This window comes from Embiotoca jacksoni, unplaced genomic scaffold, assembly GCF_022577435.1.
Source record: "Embiotoca jacksoni isolate LCO1_2020_lvr unplaced genomic scaffold, fEmbJac1.0.p SCAF_6, whole genome shotgun sequence".
Classification (NCBI taxonomy): Eukaryota; Metazoa; Chordata; class Actinopteri; family Embiotocidae; genus Embiotoca; species Embiotoca jacksoni.
In genome coordinates this window covers 2,804,941-2,825,000 of record NW_027185414.1, presented here as the reverse complement: position 1 = coordinate 2,825,000, position 20,060 = coordinate 2,804,941, and the positions used below count along the sequence as shown (strand labels likewise).

At 40.3% G+C, this 20,060-nt stretch overlaps 1 protein-coding gene across 4 annotated transcripts in view; it reads left to right on the top strand.

Annotated features, from left to right (window-relative positions):
• The window catches only part of phkb (phosphorylase kinase, beta), a 118,479-nt gene extending 99,063 nt beyond the window's left edge, over positions 1 to 19,416 (top strand). For 3 of the 4 annotated variants that reach the window (XM_069173444.1, XM_069173446.1, XM_069173447.1), the window contains 12 exons: positions 570 to 660; positions 6,256 to 6,314; positions 6,723 to 6,885; positions 7,900 to 7,981; positions 8,118 to 8,175; positions 11,179 to 11,269; positions 12,435 to 12,640; positions 13,698 to 13,832; positions 14,195 to 14,324; positions 16,663 to 16,770; positions 16,977 to 17,117; positions 17,500 to 19,416. In XM_069173444.1, the coding sequence (XP_069029545.1) occupies positions 570 to 660; positions 6,256 to 6,314; positions 6,723 to 6,885; positions 7,900 to 7,981; positions 8,118 to 8,175; positions 11,179 to 11,269; positions 12,435 to 12,640; positions 13,698 to 13,832; positions 14,195 to 14,324; positions 16,663 to 16,770; positions 16,977 to 17,117; positions 17,500 to 17,637 (1,402 nt within the window). In that variant the 3' untranslated portion in view covers positions 17,638 to 19,416. Of the gene's footprint in view, positions 1 to 569; positions 661 to 6,255; positions 6,315 to 6,722; positions 6,886 to 7,899; positions 7,982 to 8,117; positions 8,176 to 8,647; positions 8,739 to 11,178; positions 11,270 to 12,434; positions 12,641 to 13,697; positions 13,833 to 14,194; positions 14,325 to 16,662; positions 16,771 to 16,976; positions 17,118 to 17,499 lie in introns of all 4 variants that reach the window. The other variant, XM_069173445.1, reaches the window with a different exon arrangement.
• Positions 19,417 to 20,060: the final 644 nt, after the last annotated feature.

Here is a 20,060-nt window from a genome sequence, read left to right as displayed (position 1 = left end):
CCTTCTCCTATCTCTCCATACATCACTCATGATCTCCAGTTTTTGTCTGATACTGGCTCAAGCTTGCAACACAATGTCTCGACAGTCAATGTATTTCATGTGTTTCTATCTAGCGTTTCTCTCTCCACCTCTCCTACCTTCTATGTGCTCTATCTGTCTTTATAGTAGGAAGGTGATACCTGGCTCACCAGCTGATTGGGTGATAATGCTTCTCATTTGTATCACTGTAGCCTGGCTGCTGGGCTGATTACAGCAGTATTGACCATTATCCAGGGATCCTTATGTTAAATGTGCTACAAACGCTTGAACAGCCAAACTGCAGCATGTGGAATGAGTCAATGGGCTCTCAGGAGCAACTCAATAGTCATTAGTTTGCTATTGATCAGCATGAGGACCTGTAAAGGAGGTAACAGCAGGCTGAATAAAGCACTGATATACTGATAGCTGTGATTATTTCATAGTAATAGTGCAGTGTTTTATGAAGCTATAGAGTTTAGAATATGACAAGTTAATGATGAAAGGAAAAGGAGAACAAATTATACAAAACATTTTATTTTCCCTCTCACCAGGGGGAGCCGCTTCAACCCAGTACTGGACATGCTGGCCTCATTCAAGAAGGGCAACATCGGAGGGGTCAAAGTTCACGTCGACAGACTTCAGGTTTGTGGATCCAATTAATGGAATCAGTTATTCTTTGCATTAGAAATGCAAATTTCAAGAATATGCTATAATCCATTTTGAACATGTAAACAGTTGTCACTAGTGTTGATTAATGACCAAATTACAAAAGGGGGAGGTTTTTATAACAACTGTTTATAAAATGGTAGTGTGGCCCATACTCATGTCAACAAAAATAGCTAGAGAAATAAATGAAACGGGTGGGTGGTTCGATCCCCAGCTCCTACTGTCCATGTCAACACATCCACGTCACTCCTTTTTTCAAATATTTAATGTAGCAAGTGCAGCACAACATCCAGGCTTCACTGGAGGACATACATCAGATGAGACTGAAACTGATGTGCAGATCAAGTGATTCAAACAAAGTGTTAAATATGTTTCCTGAATGACGAAGCAACAAAGAAACATAGAAGTAAGTTACACCAATCTTCACCAAACATCACTTGGACTGGTTTTAGTAAATATAACAGGAATTTCTCAGTAAAATGAATTAATCATAATTCATCAGCTGAAAACACCTGGGTAGGTGAGACATAATGTAATGTAATGTAATATAACATATGAACATGTTCATGTGGTGTTTTATATATATGCTAAAAGACATATCATGAGCAAAATAAGCAGTCAACGCATTTCTGCTTTGGAACAGCAGTCTCAAAAACATGGATTCAGACAGCGAGGGTTTCATACATCACATGCCTAACTAACCAATCCTATCAATTTGCGGGCTGGGGGTGTGGCTTTCTATAAAATGGAGTGGGTGGAGATAGAGGCGGAGTCTATTTAAATATTCACAGATCTGCATGTGCTGAATTAAAAGTGAAAATTAATTCTAAGCCATTTTAAGGCATAAATGTGTAATTGTGATAAATGTTTTTAGGGTTTTAATCAGTGACAGCAGGGTGACTTTAAAATATCTTACTTCTACTTGTTAATTAGATTTATATCCAAAAGAGCCCCATTAACTGCTGCAGTGCTTTCATGTATCTGGCACACAGCAGGCTTCCATTGAAGCTGGTTGTCTGACAATAGCATGATTTAAATGATTGCATTAGATTGTAAGGGTACATCTGAGTGTGTGACTATTAAACATTGTTTTATGCTATTATCTTCATCATCCTCATGGTGTATTTCAAAGCCACTGCCAGTACACCTCTGTCTTCTTCTATGATTAACAAAACAGTCAGTCATTTTTCACCGGTCAACCACACACTATACTGATCAGAATGAATGTAGATTCTGACATTTCTGCATTCCCAATCCTTACAAATGGAGTACTGAATCAAGATGACCATTTTTGTTGCTTTACTTTTGATTGTGAAAGGTTATTGATGAAAGCAGCTCTCAGGGGGAACTTGTGCCTGCTCCCTCTTGCTGGCTTATGGCTGGCCTTGAATATTACAAATATTTGTACATAATTTGTTTCAGGGCTGATCTCTGACAGTGTGTACAAACTAAAGTATTCCAGGCCTTAGTCTGAAGTGCCTCCATATTTCACTTTACTTTGACCTGTTAGACTCAATTTGTGAACAATTTTCCTTTTAAAGCTGGAGCGGGTTTGAGCTTGGACTGTTTTAAAAACAGTGACAAAAACAACTTGTGTGAAGCTTTCTGTGGCTTGTAAAAAATACATTAAATTAATTTAAATGACGACAACACATTAAATGATACATTACAAGATGATAGTGGATCTTTTGACCTTTTGAGAGGAGTGCCAATATGAATCCATTTACAATACTGGCTGGAACTGTGTCTGTGTCATGATGACATGAATATAACAAGTGTCACAGATGCTGTAAAAGCAGCCTACACAGTTCAGCAGTGGTACACAGAAGGGGTCAGTGCTGCTTCAGTAGATGTCGCAATGCCTCCTCAAAGCTCTGTATGGGAAGCAGAGAGGGTAACTCTGAAAGAATGATGAATCACATCTCAAAATAAAGGAGCATTATAAAGGGTAAATTCACTTTATAATCGTTATTTTCTATGTTTTGCACTTACGACTGTTAATGAAGTTTGTATGTTACTTTATTGTAGCTTCATTAGGATCATGGCTGTCCATGCCAGTGAAAGAGCTATGAAAACATAATACCAAATTTATTTAAAGCTATTATAATTAAGAGTTCATCACAATACACTACATGTAAGGTGAAAGGAGGTTTTTCATAGTGACAAAACTGCCGATAATTATCACCTTACTCTGCTGCTCCCCTCAACTCTACCCAGCATTTTAGCCTCTTTTAACTATTTTTCTTTTCTTTGTTTTGCAGCCTGAAACTTTACTGTCTGCTTCTGTCACAGCACTCTCATTAATCTCATTTCTAGCTGCAGTAGGTGACTATTTTCAGTCAGAAAGGTCTATAATAAGCTACCTAATCAGCACCAAGCAGCAGATGAACAAAGTTAGAGACTCAAAGTTTACTAAAAAGGCAGTTTTTTCTATCAGTCTTTGATGGAGAGAAAAACAGAGTTAGAAGAGAGCAAATGTCAGTTACATTCTGCAGGTGACAGATGTGTAAATTGTTGTCAATTTCAGAGCATCTTCACCATTTTATTTTGAAAGTGTGCCCCTGACTGGCCTGAAAATCCACTAATGCAAATCATTCTTGTCCTATTGAAACACGATTTTTGTAAAGCATCTCTTTCTGTTACACATCTGTTATTAAGCACAAAATATAATTTCTCCTTTGTTTAGACAAATTAAACATTTTGTTTGCTGGAGACCAAAAACAGAGCTAAAAAAGCAGAGTGTATATCAATTCAATTCAATTCAATTCAATTCAATTCAATTCAACTTTATTTATATAGCGCCAAATCACAACATAGGTTATTTCATGGCACTTAACACATTAAAGTCCTTACAGCAAGACGTTACAATATTATACAGAGAAACCCAACAATTCAACAATTCCCACATAAGCTAGGAGGGGGGGGGGGAATCCTCTTTAAGGGAGAAAAACCTCCAACAGAGGGAAGGAAAAACTCCCTCTTAATAGGAAGAAACCTCCGACAGCACCAGGCTCAGAGGTGGGCGGCCATCTGCCTCGACCGGTTGGGGTGAGAGGAGAGCAGAGAGAGAAAAGGACAGCATAGAGATACAAGAGAAGAACTGTTGGTGGAGACGACAAGCGCAGGACAGAGACATGCAGCTCCATGACGGGACATCTGCAAAAGAAAGAACAGAAACTATGCGAGCGAGGGAACTGAATGGAGACAACAGATAATAAGAAAAAACTATGGGAGAGAAAAAGATGGTGAGGTATGAGTCAGTTAAAGAGTAGGAGGAAAGAAAAGAAGCTCAGCATGTAACGAGGTCCCCCAGCAGCCTCGGCCTATAACAGCATAACTAAGGGTTGGTTCAGGTCTACCTGAGCCAGTCCTAACTATAGGCTTTATCAAAAAGGAACATTTTGAGTCTAATCTTAAAGCTAGAGAGGGTTTCTGCCCCTCGAACACAAACTGGGAGCTGGTTGGTTCCACAGGAGAGGAGCCTGAAAACTGAAGGCTCTGCCTCCCATTCTACTTCTGGAAACTCTAGGAACCACAAGTAGACCAGCGTACTGAGAGAGAAGTGCTCTGCTAGGATTATATGGTTCTATAAGATCTCTAAGATATGATGGAGCCTGGTCATGTAGGGCTTTGTAAGTCATCAAGAGAATTTTTAATTATATTCTTGATTTCACAGGAAGCAGTGAAGAGAAGCTAAAACTGGAGAAATATGATCTCTCTTGCTAAATCCCGTCAGTACTCTTGCTGCAACATTTTGGATCAGCTGCAGGGTTTTTAATGAGTAATTTGGACATCATAAAAGAAAGGAATTACAATAATCTAGCCTAGAAGTAACAAACGCATGAATGAGTTTTTCTGCATCGCGCTGAGGAAGGATTTTCCTGATTTTATTAATATTACGTAGGTGAAAGAAGGCAGTTCTGGAGATTTGCTTTATATGATGTCTAAAGGACAAATCCTCATCAAATATGACTCCAAAGTTCCTCATAGTTTTGCTGGAGGCCAAGACAACGTCATCTAGAGTAACTAAGTGATTACAGAAAGAGTTTCTAAGGTGTTTAGGATCAAGTACAATAACTTTCGTTTTATCTGAATTTAGAAGCAGGAAGTTTTTGGTCATCCAGGCCTTTATGTCTTTTAGGCAGGCTTCAAGTTTTACTAACTGATTAGTTTCATCTGATTTTATAGAAAGATATAGCTGAGTGTCATCTGCATAACAATGGAAGTTTATGCAGTGCTTCCTGATGACATCTCCTAATGGAAGCATGTACAAAGTAAAAAGTATCGGGCCAAACACTGAGCCTTGTGGAACTCCATAACTAACTCTTGTTTGTCTGGAAGAGTCCAAGTGGGTACGAGCACGACTTCAAAAGTCCAACTGAATGCTGATGTTTCTCTGTAGCTGCTGGAGGAGTTAATAAACATCTGTTTAATACAAAAAATGATTGCCTTATCGCCATTAAAAAGAATTTGTCTGTGTCATGTGGGCAGCTTGATTTTGCTGAGCCAAGTGGTCAAAAATATGAATGTATCTTTAAGCAAATGTAAAATGTCTGGAAGTGAACTATGTTTGTTATTTACAGTATATATAGAATATATCATAATATCTGTATTAGACACAATACTATTACATGGTTTGTTGTCTATATTGCTTTATTTTACTGGATGCCTAGTTCATGTCTTGCCTCATGATAAGTTTATCTTATTGGGATCCTTATAACGCTTCTCACAAATGTACTGTAAACCATAAACATTGAACATGAATGATTCTCAGTTTCACTGCAGATTGAATTGGTTGCTGGATTTTGAACACAATCAATCCTAATGATGGCAGCAAGCAGGAAAATGAGGCCAAGGCAAAACTGGATTTATTTTCACAGTGGTAACTTTAACCAACTGCTTTGTTAAACTTATGACAGGTTTTCTAACTCGAACTTCTCTCAGTGTTTGTGCTGTTCAGCAGAGACTTCCTCATATGATCCATTTTTTTTTTTTTTTTTCCTCTAAAATTCTTCCTTCTTTTGCCTATTTGCCATTCACTTCACATCTGACTCCCACAGCTTTGAAACACTTGTGCTCTTCATCATCTCATTGTTATGGGGAGCAGGATTGCTCCTCTCCTACGCCTCCTATTTTTGTTTTGGATTTGACATCAGTTGGAATGGCTAATATCACATTTAGACCACAGGAGAAAGGCGAACTGTACCGTGCTCGTTACTCCTGCACAGCTCGGCTTTTAAAATACTCCAACTTTTAACATTACTTCACCGTGTTAGACACTCACTTGTTACTGCAGCCGTACACATTTGTCAAATTTGAAACAATGAACTTTGTTCACACCTTACCACTCCATTTGATATTTGGTATGAACTGCATTATTCAAACAGTTGTTTTGTGTACCGAGTCACCCGACAAACCTCCCTCTGAGATTTATATAGCTCTGTTTCCTCCCCTCCTGCAGCTGAGTGAGCCTTTAAAGACACTTTACAAATATATTACTGTAGCCTGCACTAACAGAAGAATCACTTTACAAATCATAAAATGTGTCTTTTGTTCTCATCAACCTTTCAGACCCTGATATCCGGAGCGGTGGTGGAGCAGTTGGACTTTCTTCGTGTCAACGAGTCAGAGTAAGAGCTTCCTCTGGTCTTTATGAAGCTTTGTAGAATGTTTGATTTTGCTTTTGTCATAATCGTTGAACTGCAGTTTAACTGGCAAATAGGCTCAATACAAAATGTTTTCATAATTTCATTGGCACTTTAAAATGCAAAAGACAAAGTCAAATGAATAATACTGGTAATATTTTTGCTTGTTGCTTCAAATTTTAAAAGTTGCAAATGATAAAAAAAAAAATTAAAATACAAAACAGCATACTGGATCTGCTGTCTGCTTACAAAAAAGTAACTGTGCACAAAGTGTAACTTCCCTGTTTCTGTGTGTGTGTGTGTGTGTGTGTGTGTGTGTGTGTGTGTGTGTGTGTGTGTGTGTGTGTGTGTGTGTGTGTGTGTGTGTGTGTGTGTGTGTGTGTGTGTGTTTAGGATCCCGCAGTTTAAGAGCTTCGAGGAGCTGGAGCTGCCGAAGCACTCCAAGGTGAGGAGACAGACAAGCACGCCCAACGCCTCCAACCTGGAGCAGCAGCCAGAGATCAGCGTGGAGGAGTGGCAGCACAAGTCCACCCAGGAGATCATCCAGAAGTTCCATGTGAGTTGGTTTTAGGAGAGAAGACAATTAATGTGAGCTTCAGACACCAGAAGTTTAAACTGCACATGCAGTAATATGAAGAGCTTTTAATGGGGTGCAGCATCATTGAATTGATCAGAGAGACGTTAGCTGCTGCACCTTATCAAAGCTCCTCATGTTACCAGATAGTTCAAATATAGTGCAAACACATAGCAGTGTTTGCTTGAGTCATCTGATCATGAATGGGGTTTCTTGACACAATTCGATCCAAAAAAAGAAACATCTGGCAACTTAGAGTGTTTTAGAGGAAACATATGACTGTCTTCATTATCCTGTGGTAAACACTGGGAATTAGCATGACTACCACTGCATCCTTGGAGATTTTTCTATTCTTAAATCTAAACTTCAATTAGATTTCACTCGTATTTGCCATTTACGAGTCAATGCATTCCTAATTATCAACAGAGCCGTTGGTTTCTTTACAATCAGGTTAAACAACTCACAGGTCCACTTTTAGCTGGTCCACCTGCCTCCACATCAGAGGATTTCAAATGAGCTTTTCCTCATTATCTTTGTAAAAACTGACTCATTGACATAACCCACTCTAATTAAGGCCTACCTGTCTCCTATTTCATCATAACATCTTCTGACTATGTTTGAATACCTGTCCTTGAGCTTTTGTATTCACAGCTCACAGTTATTAATGGCTCTCTTCAACCTCATTCACTTACGGAATTTAAAGATTTTACATGTTGTGTTCTGTTTGAGGAATCCAAAGCTCTTCTCTTTTTTACAGATTTGACCAACTACATGATCACATACAGTAAATACTACCACTCTGAATATCAGACTGACTAGCTTTATTAAAGGTGGTGAATGACCTGAGAGTGTTTAATGCCTATTACTATGAGTGGATAGTGTCACAGCTCTCTGTAGAGTGTTTAATAATTGAAGTTGGATAAATGTTTATGTTTATTATGTTTGTATCAGAACAGGCTCATCTTTTCATTCGTCTATATGTGTGTCGTTGTTCAGGACTCTGACTGCTTGGCCAGTCAGGCTCAGCTTGCCAGCATCCTTCTAAGGAGAGAAGGAACCGACTTCCTTGCCAAAGATGGTAGGCATAAGTTCTGCAGTCAAATATTTGTTCGGCACACTCTTTTATGAGATTTTTTAATGGAGGATAAATCTCGATATGGCTGTGCATGTCTTTATGAGGTTATGTCTTAACTTTAATGTATTTGTAATTTCAGAGAACCTGATGGATGAACTGGAGAGAATCTACAGAAGGGCTGGCACCAGAAAACTTTGGTCTGATATTCTCACACGTGCACATAAACACATACAGTTCTTACACTGATTTGCAGCCTTTCAGACTTCTGTTGCTGCATTTGTTGAGATTACGTTGTAATGAGTCCAGATTTGATTTAGTTTTTTGCCATAATGGAGTCCAGAGAGAAGATAATATCTTGATCTACAAATATAAACTCCAAGGATGCATTCAGGGCCAGTGTTGCCCTCTAAGATGCTACCATTTAGTACATCTATAATTGTATTAAGATGACTTATCAGTCATTAGAAGTCGAAGCTCTGTTGACCAGTTGTGTTGGTATTGAACGCAGTGGAGAGTTTATGTGTGGAAGTTGTATGAGATGAGCATTTTTTTTTTTTTCCAATGTTCTTATTTCGGATCCCTTGAGCCAAAGTCCTTGTGTCCCTGTTTGTCGTACTCACCAACCGTCCTCTAATGTTGACACTGTTATTTAATGTGGCTGAACTGTAGGCTGGCAGTGCGCCAGGCTGCTGCCATTATCGGGAAGTCTGCCAGCTCTATAGCTCCTCACATCACCACAATTCTGGTGCATGGGAAACAGGTAATGTTCGGGCAGAGATGGAGTCTAGAGCCTGCATGTCTAGTCCCGCTTAGGTGGCTAGCGAGGTGGCTAACTCGAGGGCTGTGTGAGGTTCAGCCAAACCTACCGTTAAATACTTCATAACCAGGATGTCCAAAAAAAGCTAAATATATATTGATTAAGGCTGGAACTCAAGCTAAGTGTGCAGCCAATATTTCCTAAAAAAAAAAAAAAAAAAAAAAAAAAAAAAAAAAAAATGCTTTGAATAAAATTTTGTAAAATATGTAGGTTTTTTTTTTTTTTTTTTTTTTTTTTTTTTTTTTTTTCTTTAAATGTAAAGCTAATGTTAGTCCCACATTTTACTATTCAATAGGTCTTAAAAAGAAAGATTTAACTTCTGACAATGATATTTATCTGACCAGTATTAAATCTGGTAACAGTTGAATGTAGAAGTGGGGTAGTATAGCATTTTGTTAAAATTCCAATTATCCAGAGTTATTTCGAGCAAAATAGCACAGCCAAACTCACACAGCCAAACTCACACAGCCAAACTCACAGCCAAACTCACACACCCAAACTCAGCCAAACTCACACACCCAAACTCACAGCTAAACTCACACAGCCAAAGGTTTGGCCTGGCCAGCTGGCCGGCACCTTGATTTAGATGTGTTCAGGAGCTTGTTGTCAGTGGTGGCTTTCTCTCTCTCTCCATTAACCACCACAGAGGCTGGACCTGTCATTTCTGCTGTTTTGTTATTTCCTCGTATCGCCTGCTGTTTTAAGGCCTGCTGTAGACTACAAATGAAAAAAGAATTTGAATGTAACAGGTCCATTTTATCAAGGGCATCCGTTGATGCCAGCGCTTCATCATTACTGTGGGAACAGACACCACTCGCATATTCATCCTAATTAACATTAAAGATAAAGTAATGTTGCAAAGAGTGTAACTCTATGGAAGTAAAGTGAAAATACAAGACTTGAAGGACTTACATGTGCACAGTCACCCATTTAGGTGATAATTGCTTTTTAACAGTCAACCAGTTGACTTCCTTCACTTGGACTGTTTCTCACTCCACATACACATGCACACATGGGACACATTAATATAAGATTAAGTATTCAAGTGTCTTAGGCTTTCTTTTGCTTGAATATGTGGATTTCCAAAAGTAAGAATATGCATGACTCTGACTACAGATTTTTCTGGACGGCATTGAACAATGTTAACATTTCTCCTTTTGATCTGTGGTAACAAATCTCCCAAAATTCCTTTTTGTTTGTGGTTTGCTGCTGGCCTGACTCACAAAGAACTGACCAAATACTGTAGGTAGTTGTCACAGTTTGTAAGGCCAGTGTTTTTCATGTCCATGGTTTCATTTGTTTTTCTGCCAGGCTGACTGACGTGAAAATTTGTTTTTAAATTAATTAATAGGATTTTAGCATGGAGAAATTTGTTTATGCTGCAAAGTGAAGATAAGTCTGCAGTCTGCTTTTCAACTCGCAGGGAAATCGCATCAACATTCAGTTCAATTTGCTTTCTCATTTACCTAACATGGGGCAGGAAGTGAAGCTTGAAATAGGTTGCCCAACAAAGCATCGGTGGATTGACACCACATCAACATCATGGCTTCCAAACATTAAAGCTTTGTTGCCTTTTTATTCATTGTGCTCAAGATGTACCTTCGTATTTCCACAGGTTTAAGCACTGAATAACTACACACACACACACACACACACACACACACACACACACACACACACACACACACACACACACGTAGTAGTTGTCCTCAGCATATAATAGGAGAAGGTTGTGTTTCAGTTTATCATATTCATGACCCCTTTAATGAAATTGAATGAAATTATTTCAATTGTTCACCGCTTCTGTGAGGATGGCTTCAACTCCATGTGTGTTGTCTATGGCAACCGTGTTTCTGGGCTACCACGTGACAATAACCAGTTTCTGTGTGCTGATTTTCCCTCATAGGATCCCTGCAGGCAAGAGGAAGCAGCTTGAAGGCTCTTGTGAACAATGAATTTAGAAATTAGTGAACATTAAAATATTTTAGGAGAAGCCAAACTTGTATTTGGATTCTAAATAACATAATCTTAAATCATAGTGGGGGACTAGGGACACATTCTTGCTTTTTTTTTTTTTTTTTTTTTTTTTTTTTTTTTTTTTTTTTTTTATCATGTTAGTGCTTTTTTATGCATTTTAAATATTGTTTAATCAAATATTGGAAAAGTTGCAATGATTATAAGTTGATTTTCTACTTTACATTGATGCTATTCATACCACACATCGACTAAATCCTGCACTCTACTGAGCCTGCAGTGAAGCAGAGGAATTTGCTCCTCAGCCCTGAATTATATATGAACAAAAATAATGCATTTTGTTAAAGTGGTAGCTGTTAACTGTTACTTGTCATGATGTCAAGAATGTTTCTGTCTTTTCGTCCACTAGGTCTGTTGTCCGTCTTGCTGCCAGTCTCTTAACTAAGCTAGTGGACAGCCTTGCCCCCAGTATTACTAGTGTTTTAGTGCATGGCAAGCAGGTAAGTGGACACACAGAGAGCAGGGCCTGTCCTTATGTTATATATATATATATATATATGACACAATGTTGGAGGCATGTTGGATCAAGCATTTTAATGTTCACTGATTAGAAAAGAAATTGGTAAAATGTGACTATAAGCTCCTCATCCTGCCATCCTATGGGAACTGCTTAAGCCAGTGGCATGCTCACGTCCCTCATCACAGCTCACCTCCATTGTGTGTGCATCCAAGCCGTAGTTGTAGCAAGGCTGCCGGTGTGACCACTGTAGAATGCTAATGTGCACCGTGTCCACGTGTCTAGACACACTCCGTGTGCCGATTGATATATTGTGACCCGTGAATTGGGCCGATGCCCCCTCCCCACCCCACCCCCCCGTGCTGGATGAGTTTCGGTGCATCCTTTCCTGTCAAGTGTTACTCGGAGATTAGCCTCCTCTCAAGAGTGTCAGTTATCTCGCCTCATTTTTACCCTTCTGAACAGTTTTAGGCATTTCATTATGCTGAAGTAGCTCAAGGTGTGAATCTGCATATAGATTGCCTACCGGAGGGAATGCTCCTCTCAACATGATTGGAAAAGCTGATTTAAAATTTGAGACGGCTGTGTTCCTCTGCTTACAATAACAGCTCAAACATTCCCCGTTTAAGTCAATTCTGACTCAAGTTTTGATTATATTTCCTGTCGTTATCGAAATCCAACAAAGCGTTCGCCTTGAATTCAAAGTTGGTCATTCCCAAACTTTATTTCCAGCTCCGGGCTTCTCTCTGCTCAGTTAGACTCACTTTACATGTAAGGATGACTGATAAGTCTAAGTGCTGGATCTCATCAGCTGAAGGCAAGGGTGAAAGTGTGTCCTGTCATCAAGGAGATTGCCGGGTGTAATTTTAATGTGATGGCTTCAGAAGAAACAAATACAAAAGTGCAATCTGGAGATCTGTCATTTTTCCCTTCTCACTTTTTATGTGACTCTGGGAGAGGAGGCCAATTTTAGAGAGATTGGAACAAAGACACTTGTCAGAATTTTGAAGCTTTTCTGTGTGTGTGCGTGTGTGTGTGTGTGTGTGTGTGTGTGTGTGTGTGTGTGTGTGTGTGTGTGTGTGCGTGCGTGTGCGTGTGCGTGCGTGTGCGCTCACACTGCTGCTACTGCTGCTGCCTGTGATTACCAGGTGACCCTCGGTCTATTCGGGCATGAAGAGGAGGTGATCTCTAACCCGCTGTCGCCGGGGGTGATCCAGGGCATCATCTTCAGCAAGTGCTCGCCTCACGGTGGGGAGCGGGAGGCTGTTCTGCAGCAGGAGCTGGTCATCCACATCGGATGGATTATCTCCAACAACCCTGAGCTGTTCAGCGGCATGCTCAAGATCAGAGTCGGGTAGGACAAAGTTGGGCTCTGGGTGATTGCAGTGGTGGCCTTACAACTCTTGTGCACTGATTCACACAGGATGGGTTCATGCAGTATGCACACTTTGCTGTGATTTCCTTAGGTTAGCCACAATGTAGGACTCTTAACTACTAGAATTCAGTTCCATAAGACCTGTTATGCAGTCATGTAATCTCTTTTTAGCTATTTAAAGCTGTAGTACTGGACATTTGTTAGATTCAAGCCAAACAAGGTCACACAACACTGATTAAACCTACCACCACCTCTCTGTAGTTCACATAGTACAGAATGTTTAACTGTGGTGTCTGGTGAGACATTCAGATGAATGCACACTGAGCATGCTCTATAGGAAGAACATATGCAGCAGAGACTTCCAAAATTCCAGTTTAGTCCTCTTCCTCATTTAAATGCAATTAAAATAATTAAATCATGTGGCTGTTCAATTTTTGCAATTACTCTCACTGGCAGTAAGGGAGAAAAAGTTCGTCACTGCAGGTTTGACTATTTTAAACATGTATAAATGCCTCTCAGCAGAGCTGGATAGCAGGGGCAGGTGGTATTGTAACTAAGTTAGGAAGCAGTCTGTGGACATGGTGTCTCTTAGGGGAAACACCCTGAGATTAGTAGCTGGTATCTGTCTCCTTGTTTTGTTTCAATCACTGATGATCTGTATGAGTGCAAAAATCGAATTCACACTTCCAAGTGCGATCCTCCGTGGATTACTAACGGAGGAGGATATGGCACCACCAATCAGCTGCTAGAAAAACTGTGCCAGTGGTCAACCGCAGAGCCGCAACCAAAAAGTCCCCAATGGACCAAAAAGCATTTTCCCCATTGAACATTGTTGTCAAAGAGATATCTGCAAAAATAAATGTTACTCGAGAAATGACAGGTGTAAATTGCTCTCATAGTGCATGTGAGCTGTACTGCGTTCAGTGCTGTGGTCAACGTGTGTGTGTGTGTGTGTGTGTGTGTGTGTGTGTGTGTGTGTGTGTGTGTGTGTGTGTGTGTGTGTGTGTGTGTGTGTGTGTATCGTGTGGATCTCCAGGTGGATCGTTCAGGCCATGAAACATGAACTGAAGATCCGAGCAGGAGATATGCTATCCCAGGACATCTACCAGCTCTCCCCCAGCGACATCAAGCAACTCCTGCTGGACGTCCTGCAGCCGCAGTACACCGGCAGGTACTCGCGCACACACTCACACACAAATGCACGCACTATCAAAAACATTATCCATGCTCAATCCTTACAATGCACAAATCTGGCTTTGAAGACACAATGTCTTTATCTTAATGTATTCGCTTCTTGTATAATCTTTTTAGTTTTAATTATTTTATCTTCTGTCTTGTCGACGTTCATATCTTATTATCTGCTGCTGCCACAACCCAATTTCCCCCTGGGATTTATTAAAGTTTTATCTTATCTCATCTAATCTAACACAGGCTGACTCATACACACTTCTCCTGCAGCACAACAGCGACCGTCATAATATTTCTCTTGATACGAAGGCTCAGTTCAGCAGTTTCTCCCCGCTATCGCCGCAGGTCCTGGCTGAACAGGCGTCAGATCGATGGCTCTCTGAACAGGACCCCTCTGGGCTTTTATGATCGTGTGTGGCAGATCCTGGAGAGGACCCCCAACGGTATCCTGGTGGCCGGGACTCACCTCCCACAGGTAACCTCCTCCCCTTACAGTGCTGCGGGATGAGTACTCTGACCCATGCTGGTTAAAGGTGACAGTGTACAGTGTGCTGCTGAAAAAACAGCTGTGCGTTATAGAAACCTTTGTGGCAGTTTTGTTTTAGCTTTACGTTTTAATGTCTTTTAAAGAATACCTGATTATCACTCAAAATATTACTCCCATTTATTGATTGGTTAGTTTAGTGGCGACAGTGTCTGGACTAGATATACAACACGTGACTAAGATAGCATAATGGAAGCTGTGCTAATAAACCTTTATTTTATCGTTTTTAACCTAATCAATTTAATAGTACCTCCACTGAATATGAAAACTCTTGTGCTGTGTGACATACTTCCCTTAGTACACTAACAAATAGTGCTCTTCCATGTGAGGACTCTTACTTGCGTAGTGCAGGAATTTCCACATGGTAGTGTTGTTTCAAATCACCCATAGCAGTTCTGCACTGACTGGAAATAACCTCAGCATGTCGATACATCACCCACCAAAATATCTGCAGCTTTAATTATTTTACCCGGAAATTGACGTGTTTTCGTGCCCTCTGTTTAACACAATGATGACATCTGTCCAGCAGCAGTCGTGAAAAAGAAACACTTTTATGTGGTGTTCAGGAAGAGCTGCAGCTTCCTCAGACACTTTAATTTGAAAATTCCTTACGCCAGTGGCTCCGCCCCTTCCTCTAACGGAGCCAAGATGGCGACCGTTTAGGGTGGAAATTGTCCAGCGTTTCACACTTCTTTTTTGAATTGTTTTGAGTGCATCATCCTGGTACTTGTAGTGCACTAAATGGCTCAGTATTGACAGCGTGAACGCACTTCTGCTCTCAAAATAGTGAGAGTAAGTACGTCAGTACGCCATCTGGAACACAGCATTTTATGTAATCTGTGACATTTTGACATGTCACTAATGGAAAATCAAAAGTGTAAATTAAATTAAAAAGATTGCTGAATTCCATGTAGCTGCTTCAGCTTCAGGCTCTTGGTATTGTGTTTGCTGGCTAACAGTTACTGTCAAGTCGTCACTGTTTACTTGGACTGTCGGTTCACCCATCTACTTTTCCCTATTTATCAGTCAGCCAATAGTGATGGAGATTTTGGCTCTTCCTATTCATCACCACTTTGTGTACAACTGATAATCCCATTTAAAGCTTTCACCACATTTGATTGTGGGATTGTTCGCAGATATTAGTGTACGTGCCACCATCACTACTTTTTTTGTTCTATTGATTTGGATTGTTTGAGTGCACCATATGTTTCATTCAAACACTGAAATAAAATAAATTAGAGTACATACATTAAACAGGAGGTCATTTATAACAGCTTGAAACCGCTGAATAAGGGTTCAACTTAAAGGCCTCTTGTGTTTCCATGGAGATGAACTGCAGTTTCTGACCCTGTGACTCATTTCAAAGTATTTCCTGGAGAGATCTGGATGCTGGCAACTTATGCATATGAATTATGTAGGAGGCAGAATGCATGTTGTCAGAATACAAAATACAATATTCAATCAGTGTCACACCCTCAGCTGAGGATCCTCACAGCACAAATGAACAGAAACCAATCTTTGCTGGTAGTCTTTCAGATCAATACAAATCTAAATTATTCAGCCTCCTCATATTCTGCATGTGCAATATCAAACCTTACTACATCAGTTTATACAACAAAAATACGTGGCACACAATTATTTTTTTGTCCTGTATATTAGGTTGTATTTTTTTACATTGACACGTCCATGTCGCTGAGGGTTGTGGGTAATTTCCCTGGTGAAATCCCCTGAAGTCTGCTCGAGGTCCCATGAGGAATTGATGAAACCTGAAAACCTTCAGTGCTCATGGACTCCTGGGAACAAGCCTCACGAGTCTGGGGAAGTCTGCACGTGTGCCACAATTCAGCCACAATGTGTGCTGTGAAAAATGTCTTCCAGCTGTTTTTTCATTGGTCAATGGGTTTAGTTCATAGTATATGTTCTCAGTGGTATATTCTTAGGTTTTTCCAAGTTATTTGCTATTTCTCCACATCTCCCTTAATTCTAAAGCATCATGTGAGTACATTGTAAACGTGAGACTGTCTCCACTCTGTTACATATTTCATATGTACGAGTTGGAGAGACAGTCTCAAGATGAGAGAACGTGTGGTTATATTGTAACCTTGGTTCTCTGAGTGAAGAGATCGTCTCGAGACGATGGAAAAAAACTCCAACAGCACACAATTGGAATTTGTTATACTGTTAGTACCCTGATAGGTAAAGCAGTGATACAGTTTGAGCATTTTTCAACTCTTCAACCACATTTGTTCCTCTGTCCATCTCCCTGCAGCAACCTACACTGTCCGACATGACCATGTATGAGATGAACTTCTCCCTGCTGGTGGAGGACACACTGAAGAACATCGTGCTGCCTGAGTACAGACAGATCATGGTGGAGGTAAACAGGCCCATCCACCAACACCACCAGATAGAGCAGAATCTAAATAAATGAAGCTACTTTAAATCAAATTATATGGATTTTAATCAGAATGATGAGATTCCATATGATTATATTTAGATTTCGTTGAGATCTTTAAAAGAGATTACAGTCTTCTTAATTGCTGTAAATATTTTCCTCTCATCCTTTCTCTGCCATGTGAGCAGTTGCTGATGATGGTGTCCATCGTGCTGGAGAGAAACCCGGAGCTGGAGTTCAGTGACAAGGTGGACCTGGACGGTCTGGTGAAGGAAGCCTTTAAGGATTACCAGAGAGATCACAGCCGCTCTGAAGGGAAGGAGAAACAGGTAGCGTGGCTTCCCTTCCAGCTGTCAGGTTAAACTGTATTATTACCATTTTCTTCTTGAACACGACTGGAGCGTCTGCTGCTAAATTATAGCATCACCTCTCTAAATTGATGTTCTGAAAAACTCAGCTCTTCTGCTCCAGCAATACGCTGATAATTTAACTAAAGGGTTGGTGTAATTAAATGTGGTTAAAAGGCTACGGCTGCCATTTTCCAATTCATTAGAGCCTTATTGGATTCGTGAGATTTAATCCTGTTAGGATGTTTTCCTTCATGGCATCTAATTCTCACACAGCTTTATTTATACTTGCACTCATTGGTAACTTATGGGCACTTTTTGAAACAGATGTTTCATCATCTGTCCCTCACTGTGTTTGCCCCAGGATGACATGGAGGCCTTCTACAACACACCAGCAGTGGGAAAGCGAGGCACCTCCAGCTACCTGACCAAGGCTGTTATGATCCAGTTGCTGCAGGGGGACATCAGGCCCTGCAAGGACGACCCGTGCTCTGTTAGTTAGATTTACAGCGCTGTTAACCCCTAATCCCAGCCAGCTGCACTGTCGTCATCACATGGTCCGGTGAGGCTCCCTCACATGTATTCTGAAGATAACCTCTGACCTCTCCAATCCCTCTCAGCAGGACTCTGCTCACCCTGGCAAGCTACATTTTAGAAGCTGCAAACAGAAGCTAAAATAGATTAGCATTGCTGCAGACCTTCATTTTTCATTTTTAAAACAGCTAATCATTTGGGATAATACTCACAGTATCAGGGTTTTTGTTTTGTTTTCTACACCTCTTTCTTTTGCCAGAGTTCAGAAACCCAACTCTGCTTCTTCAAATTAAGATTTGAAGATTACTTGGCATGTCAAAATGCCTCGTAACCTGCTGATGTCACCACATAACTAACTAGTTGTGTCTGGATGTTGAGGATCAGCATGTCTGCACTGTTTGCTCTTAACTCAAAATGGCACTTGCCTTTCTAGCAGCTAACAACTTTATTCATAAAAAGTAAGAAAAATAAAAACATATATGAATAAATGAATGAAAATTGAAGAAATCGCACTGGTAGTATTGGCTTTGGGGTTAGCTGAGCTTAGCTTAAAATGAAAATAGAAAATAAGGGAACCGACCAGCTTGGCTTGAAGGTAAAAGAGCAAAGCTAACTCACTCAGCTGCTGCAGCTCCCTGTTTTATAACACAGATATCACGTAAACCTCTAAGAAAGAAAAATACTCTTCCCTAAAATATTGAGCTCTTTCTTTATTTTTTTGATGTTGCTCAGAAATCTGTTTTTAATGTTGTGTGTTTTTGCTATCAGGTATTTAAAGAATAACACCACCGTGAACTGAACCAGGCTCAGATGTAACAGTTCAATCTATATATCATATGTCACCTGTAGCTGTTACATAACAATTTCAAGTACAAGGTCATATTGTATTTTGTGAAATGTGGTTTTCAATGGTGCATTTGGCTCCCAGGGACTTAAGGAGCAGTGAATTCTGGTTTCTATTTCATGTCATTTATAAAAAATGAATGTAGGAATCTTCATCAAAATGCAGCTTGGCATCGTAAACCTCCATCCAACTATCTGTGGGTGTTCGAACCAATGCACATAACATAAAGAATTGGATTTTTAGTAGCTTATACAGCACAGTATTCTGCTCATAATATATATATATATATATATATATATATATATATGTGTGTCAGAGTTGGGTGCCTGTTTGTACTGTGTCGAGTTTCTCTCAGAAGAACACTGTGTCCTCTTTACCTCTGTGCATGAGTCTGCCGCATGACAATTGTCTGCCATAACCATTGTGAGGGTTTCTCTGACTGTTATAAGCTACAAAATGGAGTTTTTGAGAGGTCTGTTGTGCATAATAGGCTCTGCATGACAATGGCAACAGCTCATCTGAAGTCCTGGGTCTGAGCACCCTTTAGGATGAAAGATTCCCTCTGACTTATTTTAAAGTGTGCCTCTGAATATCATCACTGTGATGAATCTGCCCAACCTTGTCACGGTGTGTGTGTGTGTGTGTGTGTGTGTGTGTGTGTGTGTGTGTGTGTGTGTGTGTGTGTGTGTGTGTGTGTGTGTGCGTGCGTGCGTGCGTGCGTGCGTGCGTGCGTGCGTGCGTGCGTGCATGTGTGTGAGGGTTGAGGGTGAGTGTGGTTTGCCCTTGTCATTCAAAAGAGGTATTTTTAAATCAGAAATTTTATTTCAAAGAATAAAATGTTGGACACTTCTTGTCAGCTTTATAAACTGTATTTGTGAATGAATAAATTAGTGGCATACCCCCTCCCCCCCATTTTTTTTCCTACTCTATAATATGTGAATATGAAAACAGACTATTACTTCACATGAAGCTAAAATATCTTGTTCCACGAATACAACTGCAGCAGAAACGGAGCGTGACTGCGACGCCCCCGAGGGGTGTGTTTGCCGTTGTATCGGATCCTCCCAGTTATGCCAACTCATGTTGCTTGAACCCCTTATCAATTTGCATCTCTGCTGAGGCTGCGCGTGCTGTCTTGCAACACTGACTAACTGACTGTCGGAGAGAGGTGGAGAAGTGGGCGAGAGCTACAGGAGAAGATAAATGAGCTCTGCCTCACACTCAATATATTCAAATCAACTCTCATCCTGGAGAGGAGCTCTTGCCTGTCTTGTTGAATAAATCTCCTCCACACCAAGACGGAGCCAAAAGAAATTTGTTTCTCTCGATATTAAGTACGAGATCTTATAAAGGTTTTGTATTTGTTTCCACTCAGCTATAATCTTTGGAGTATAAGAGGAAACATGCTTTCATGTTAGAGTAAAGATATCTGCTTTCAAACACGAGTTTCTGAAGAGGAAACTCCTCTCATACAGATTACTTCTCATGAAGCATATTACAGTCTTTGTATGTTTTTGGAGCTCTTGAGAAAATATCCTCAAATAATA